The sequence below is a fragment of the Musca vetustissima genome, unplaced genomic scaffold, assembly GCF_032173495.1.
Source record: "Musca vetustissima isolate MV318-11 ecotype Yass unplaced genomic scaffold, APGP_CSIRO_Mvet_v1 utg42885, whole genome shotgun sequence".
Lineage (NCBI taxonomy): Eukaryota > Metazoa > Arthropoda > Insecta > Diptera > Muscidae > Musca > Musca vetustissima.
This window is the reverse complement of record NW_026878139.1, coordinates 49,037-56,644: the sequence shown is the minus strand read 5'-3', so window position 1 is coordinate 56,644 and position 7,608 is coordinate 49,037. Positions and strand designations below refer to the sequence as shown.

Genomic DNA, 7,608 nt, shown 5'->3' with positions numbered 1-7,608 from the left:
TACAGAAAATTCAAAGGAGTCGACAAATAATGACGATATTACGAATGATGCGGTTGGTGATCTACTAAGTGGTACTGAGATTTCGGACAACAAAAAATCTGAGGATTTTTCAGACAGCAAGGATTCTACGGAGAAATCTACTATAATAAATGACGAGGGTATTATATTCGAAAAATCTGAACAACCCCTAGAAATGTCAACGAATTTTCAAAGTCACGGGAAATTAATTTCTCCAAATCTTATCCTTAGGACAAATCGACTACGAAATAATACCAATGGTATTCTACCGGATCTGGTGAAAAATCTTCTATCGACAGTCAAACAAATTCTAATATAGAAATAATTATGCGAATATAAATAGTAATAATTTTTTTGATTAACAAATTAATAAAAATTTTATACATATCATCATTAAAGATATTTTGTATTCGGCTTAATTTGGAAAATGTAACCCTAATGATTATTAATAGCAATAAACTATGTACCTGTTATATATAAGTACTCCTCAATACTCGTTATAATAATAAAAATACTAAAATATTGTTGTCTTTGATTTATTTTTAAACAGAAAAAAGCGCTAATAGATATTTGTTTAATTTTCAACAATACAAACATCAACGCCATCTATATCTTAACATACATATCAACACCTATAAAAAACAGGGTGACATAATTAAAATATGTTTTGGAATTGGAGGATTTAAAGGAACTTTCAAGCGTGGGTTTTTAAAGAATATTTTTTCAAGGACCTATACAAGGCGTGGATTTTTTAAAGAATACTTTTTAAGGACCTATACAAGGCGCGGATTTTTTATAGAATATTTTGTAAGGAACTATACAAGGCGTGCACTTTTTTAAAGAATATTTTTTAAGGACCTATACAAGGCGAGGATTTTTTTAAGAATATTTTTTCAAGGCCTATTATAAGGCGTGGTTTTTTTTAAGAATATTTTCTTCAAGGCCTATTACAAGGCGTGGATTTTTTAAAGAATACTTTTTCAAGGCCTATTACAAGGCGTGGATTTTTTAAAGAATATTTTTTTCAAGGACCTATGCAAGGCGTGGATTTTTCAAAGAATATTTTTTCAAGGACCTATGCAAGGCGTGAATTTTTAAAGAATATTTTTTCAAGGATCTATACAAGGCGCGGATTTACAAAGAATATTTTTTCAAGGACCTATACAAGGCGCGGATTTACAAAGAATATTTTTTCAAGGACCTATACATGGCGTGGATTTCTCAAAGAATATTTTTTCAAGGACCTATACAAGGCGTGGATTAAAAAAATATTTTTTCAAGGACCTATACAAGGCGTGGATTTTTTAAAGAATATTTTTTCAAGGACCTATACAAGGCGAGGATTTTGTTAAGAATATTTTTTCAAGGCCTATTACAAGGCGTGGATTTTTTAAAGAATATGTTTTAAGGACCTATAAAAGGCGTAGAATTTTTAAAGAATATTTTTTCAAGGACCTATACAAGGCGAGGATTTTGTTAAGAATATTTTTTCAAGGACCTATACATGACGTCGATTTTTCAAAGAATATTTTTTCAAGGACCTATACAAGGCGAGGATTTTTTTAAGAATATGTTTTCGAGGACCTATACAAGACGTAGATTTTTTAAAGAATATTTTTTCAAGGCCTATTACAAGACGTAGATTTTTAAAGATTATTTTTTCAAGGCCTATTACAAGACGTAGATTTTTAAAGATTATTTTTTCAAGGCCTATTACAAGACGTCGATTTTTAAAGAATATTTTTTTAAAGTGTGGATTTTTTAAGGAATATTTTTCTAAGGCGCGGATTCATTCATTGACTAGTTCTGTTTCCTCTACCTGCAAAATTCCAAAAAAGGAGCAACTTGAACGGCTTGCGTCCAACGTGAATTCGGTGATAGATGAGTTGGCTTAACTGAGCAGTTGAATAGGTGCAACGTGCCGTGTGGTCCTAGTCCACATGCAGAACATGTTAGGTATCGAGCCGTCAATTCTTGCCCAATATGAATTGAACCATCCTGATCATAGTTGAGCTAAGACTACTCGTATTGGCCTTGGTAGCTGCTACTCCTCTCCTGCGATGAATGGGGGTGGTCTCCAATTATGGTATTCACGCGATATTGCTCTACTGCCTGAGCGACTGTGTCGGTGCGAATACCATTCAGACCTGCTTGATAGGCTTCTTGATCTAGGGGTTCACACTTATACCTTTGGACTTCTCAATCTAGCTCATGAAGATCTTTCCTGACGTGCCTGAGCGGGGGAATCCTGTCTATAAGACTGTGGCGTCCATAAGACTATGGCATCCACGCTTATACCTTTGGACCTCTCTCTCTAGATCATGAAGATCTTTCCTGACGTGCCTCCTGTACATAAAATTATGGCATCCAAGCAAGTACTGCATCGACAACATGTAATTGTGTCGATGTACGGGTAAGATCTTCGTCTCCTCATGAAGATGGTCCACAGGAGTCATGAGGAGACACCCTTTTGCAGTTCTCAGGGCAGCATTCTGACAGGTCTGGATATTATTCCACTGCATACAGCTAACATTCTGGCGCCACATAGCTTACCACTGACCGGCCTATTGCTTTATAAGAGGTCAACAAGGTTTCTTTGTCAGCGCCTCAAGTGCTGCCGGCTAGCGACATGAGGACATTGTTCCTACTTCTACTTCTCAGTTTATCACAAAAAGCAGTGGCTTGCGCAGACGACTTGAAAAGGCTGTCGAGCGTTACTTCCAGTATCTTGGTGGTCGGAATCAGTTCTCCATCGACCATTATGTTCAGTGTGAGCTTCATTTCAGCCGTCCATGTGGTGAACAGTGTGGCTGTTGATTTTGTGGCGGATATTTTCATATTCCTCAGATGTAAGAAATTAACAAGATCGGCTATGTAGACGTTTAACCTCTAACATATGCCATCAATAATGGGACCTGACGTCATTATCGTACAATTATCCGCATACATTACGGTCTCTATGACGATACAGACCATAGCAGTATTTGTTGGCCAACATATTCTCCTCCGGATTTCAAAGCTGCTGTTTTTAGATTTGTTTATGGCGGTACCGATGTATTTAAAATCATATTCACTACCTCGAAGCTGTAGTTTTCAAGTTTCAAAGTTGGTCTGAGTCCATTGGGTGTCTTGCGTGTTAATACCATCAGCTTGGTATTCTCGCAGTTTTATCGGCAGACCCAGTTTTACTGGCAGACCCAGACCCAGTAACAGCCACCTTGTTCAAAGGTAGCTGTTACCACTCGTGATTTTCGACCCATTATGTCGATGTCGTCGGCGAGTTTGGTGTATAGTGTTCACATTTGCATCTCGTATGAACTTTTCCAGCGGGTTGTTAAACAGATCACACGACAAACTCTCACCTTGTCTGAATCATCGTTCGGTATTGAAAGGTTCCGAGAGGTCTTTTCCGGCAGAAAATGCTGACTTTGTGCCACTTAAAGTTATCCTGCATAGCCGTATTAATTTTGCAAGAATGCCGAACGGAGACATGGTTTTAAACACCTCTGAACGGATAGGGCTGTTGAATGCGGCTTTATAGTCGACTTGCCTGAATCCTCGTTCGGTTTTGACGGGCTCCGAGTGGTCTTTTCCGACTTTAACTGCTGGCATTGTGCCATTTAATGCTATCCTGCATAACCGTATTAAATTTGCAAGAATGCCGAACGCATACATGGTTTTAAACACTTCTGAACCGATAGAGCTTTCGAATACGGTTTTATGTGTCGATAGGGTCAGCATTTTTTCATGTGTCCTCAACAGGCGTAGATTTTTAAAAATATTTTTTCAAGTGTCCTCAACAGGAAATATTTTTTCAAGTGTATGGTATCTGAGATGATTTGTTTATAAAATATTTTCATTCGTAATACGTTTATTAAAATATCATTTCTTTAGCATACTTTTCGGCGAACACAAAATTCATCATGAATCATATATCTATATAACTATTAATAATAATTAATAAATTAAGTATAAAATAAAAAAATATTTTTTTTCTAATTTTATATTTGTTTTTTATTCTCTTTTCAGATATCCTATTAAACCAAAGACCAGCCAAAAAAATTGTAAATTATGTATTGTGAACTTAAATTTTGATAAACCTTAAATTTAAAAAAAAATAGTGAACTACTTCTCCTTTCAATCGTTGACTGAAACGTGACACTTGAAGAACAGGCCATGCGTCTGTCAAAACTTGTCAATCAAAATAAACAATTAAAATCCAGTGCACAGAAATATGAACAGCAACAATATCGTGATTGTCCTGTTAAGGGTCAAATGGGCGGATTTAGAAAGGTTAACAAAAGCAACTGAACTCTAAACACACGTCTCTCAAGCTCTCATATTCGCTCTCGAAAAAAAAAAAAAACCATCACAACCTTAGAGAATAATCTCAGAACCTCTATTTTAATTGTTTTCAATCTCTCTCTTTATCTCCCTACAGCGCCTCAGCGGCACCCTTAGCATTCTCAGCAGCAACAATAGTGGCAGCTGCCGTAGTATTGGCACCGGTGGCGGAGGAGCAGGCGGTGCCGGCAGCGGCAACATCAACACGAGCTCCCTGCATCAGCGCAGCAGTTTCGGTAACGGCAGCTGTGTATCGTCGTCGTCCACGACAAATTCATGCCCGAACAAACGACGTAAGTCGAAAACATTCAAGTGTTTCAGTAGCACAGTGTTTCGCTGTTGTCTTCCTTGTCGCGGGGGCAGCAGCTCAGCAGCCCCCGCTACAAGTCCACCTCACACGCCCGTGCAGGCAACGGCAGCAACTGAAGCGGCCGCGGACAATAGCTCAGTAAAACGCAAACGATCCGGCAAATCTTCCATCGAGCTGACGGACGGCAACGAATCGCTGATAGCAGCGGCAGCAGCTGCCGTCAAGAAACACTCACTGGCCGATACCATCGGTACGTCGGCCACCACCCCGATTTCCCTGAAAACCCTGATAAACGACGAAGAGGACATTGATCAGCAGTATAGTGCAGCGGATATAGCAGCCGCCTCATTGGCCAGTGGTATTTTGCCGCGTAAGGCCGAACCGGAGACGCTTAGTGACACCAGTATCTCACCGACAGCAGCTGCTCTCCAGACTGCTGTAGTGGGAGGATCAGCTTCGGCAAGCTCCCTACTGTCGACTACAACATCGCTGTTGTCCGTGGCCACTGCAGCAGCTCCAGCCATAGCATCAAGCCAATCTTCACCAACAACACCACCGAACGCAAATCAAGCCAATATTGTGGGGACACCGGCAGGCCAAAGCAGCGGCGCCACAGTTGTCTCACCCGTAACTGCAAGTGCAGGAAGTGTTGGTGCAGCAGCAACAGCGGCAGCAGCAGCTGGGTCGACACCCTCACGTTGTTGTTGCCCACCGCCCCAAACCTCGCCATTACCTCACATCAAAGAAGAAGAAGAGTCTGAGCATCAACTGAATCGCCAGCACAGCATACAACAGGACGACTCCACAGAACCCACCACCAGCGCCAAACAGCAATTATCCTCCCAAAACGATCAGCTCTCCCCATACGCCGCCAATCCCAGTGGCAGCAGTGAAAGTTGTACCTCCCTATCGGCTAACGCTGTTACCACCTCCTCCGCCACAGGTTGTACAACCCAAGATTTTACCACCTCAACTCCATCGCCCCGCATCAAACATAAGTTCCGTAAACAACACAAATCGGGGTGGTCACGTATTGTGTTAGCACCCAGTAGCTTAGCTGGTGTAACGGGAGGTTGTGCCGCCGCAAATTCAAGTGAAACTCTTGCCTCGAACAATAGCAGCAGTGCTGCAACAGTTAGTGCCGCCGCCGGCACTGGTAATACTCGTTTAGTTTCATCGTCGTTAGCATCGGCCCTTGGCGCCCAACAATCGAATAGTTCACAGCTATTGCCTGCCAGCAAAATGCAAGCGGAACAGGGATCAATTGGTGATCTGCAAAAGTATCACAGTCGATACTTGAAGAATCGTCGGCATACATTGGCGAATGTTCGGTAAGTGGAGGAATTTACTTGTTTTCAGAAATATTTTATAATATCAAAATAGGGATCAACCTTATGGTCAATAAATATCGATGATTACCAGAGCCTGATATATTTTTTTCAAGGTTCATATTTTTGAGAAGATTTAAAAAAATCGAAATTCATATATAGGCGTAGATTTAAAAAAAAAGACTTTTCCGATTTTTTTTAATGTTTTTTTTTTAATTTTTTTTAAATAGTTGTTTAAGTGTCCTCAACAGGGCTGGATTATTTTAAAAATATGTTTTTGAGGGTCCCCAACAGACCTGGTTTTTTTTTTTTTTTTTTTTTGAAAAATATTTTCAAGTGTCCTCAACAGGCCTGGATTTTGTAAAAAAAATATTTTTAAGGGTCTCAACAGGTCTGTTTTTTTTTTAATAATTTTTCAAGGGTCTTTCCTATTTGTTTTCTTAAATTATCCCATAATTTAAAGAACTCATCACGTCTATTAACAATTAATCCTTCTTCGGATTTGAATATGCTGCTGCTGTTCGCTTAATATTGTTCAACTGTCTGTTAGCGATTAATACGGGACAATTAACAGGGTCATTATTTTTCTTTCTCGCATTTCCATTAATTCCATTATTATTCATTAGTTTGAAATTAAACTCGATTTAATCTCTTAGCACCTGCAATTGTACGCGTCGAACAACGAACAGGCAGAGCACTTGAGGGCTACTAAGATTATTCGTAGAAACTCTCAACTCCTGCCGACGATGGCAAATTAATTAATTCTCTTTCGGAATAACATTTGTGGGTGTCAAACGACTGCTGGTGCTGATGATGATGACGATGGTTTTAAATTAATTTTGATAATAATAAAATATTGTATTCGATATTTCAGATAGGAAAATAATTGGCATTCATTAACAAAGGGATAGTCCGTTAATATCCTGTAAATTTGTAATTGAACTCCGAGGGGCTGTTACATGACTTAAATTTGAAGAAGAAAAACATGAGGAGGATAATTAGGCGTAGATTTTGTTTTTAAATATTTTTCATGCACCAAAAAGAGCCGTGGTTTTTTTTAAATATTTTTGCAAAAAGAGGCGTGGATATATTTTAAAATATTTTTTCATGAACCAAAAAAATAGGGGTGGAGTTTTTTAAAATATTTTTTTCATGGACCAAAAAATAGGCGTGGATTTTTTTAAAATAATTTTTTTCATGGACCAAAAAATAGGCCTGGATTTTTTTAAAATAATTTTTTTCATGGGACAAAAAATAGGCGTGGATTTTTTTAAAATATTTTTTTCATGGACCTAAATATAGGCGTGAATTTTTTTTAAATATTTTTTTCAAGGACCAAAAGATAGGCGTGAATTTTTTAAAAGTATTTTTTTCATGGACCAAAAGATAGGCGTGAATTTTTTAAAAGTATTTTTTTCATGGACCAAAAAATAGGCGTGGATTTTTTTAAAATATATTTTTTCATGGACCAAAAACTAGGCGCGGATTTTTTTAAAATATTTTTTTTCATGGACCAAAAAATAGGCGTGGATTTTTTTAAAATGTTTTTTTCATGGACCAAAAAATAGGCGTGGATTTTTTTTAATATTTTTTTCATGGACCAAAAAA

The 7,608-nt window shown here is 38.3% G+C and overlaps 1 protein-coding gene across 1 annotated transcript; it reads left to right on the top strand.

Annotated features, from left to right (window-relative positions):
- Positions 1 to 4,186: 4,186 nt before the first annotated feature.
- Positions 4,187 to 6,011, top strand: LOC133322941 (cAMP-specific 3',5'-cyclic phosphodiesterase-like). The gene is made up of 2 exons (XM_061531891.1): positions 4,187 to 4,311; positions 4,460 to 6,011. The coding sequence occupies exons 1-2, from the start codon at positions 4,195 to 4,197 to the stop codon at positions 6,005 to 6,007; spliced, it is 1,665 nt and encodes a 554-aa protein (XP_061387875.1). The 5' UTR covers positions 4,187 to 4,194; the 3' UTR covers positions 6,008 to 6,011.
- Positions 6,012 to 7,608: the final 1,597 nt, after the last annotated feature.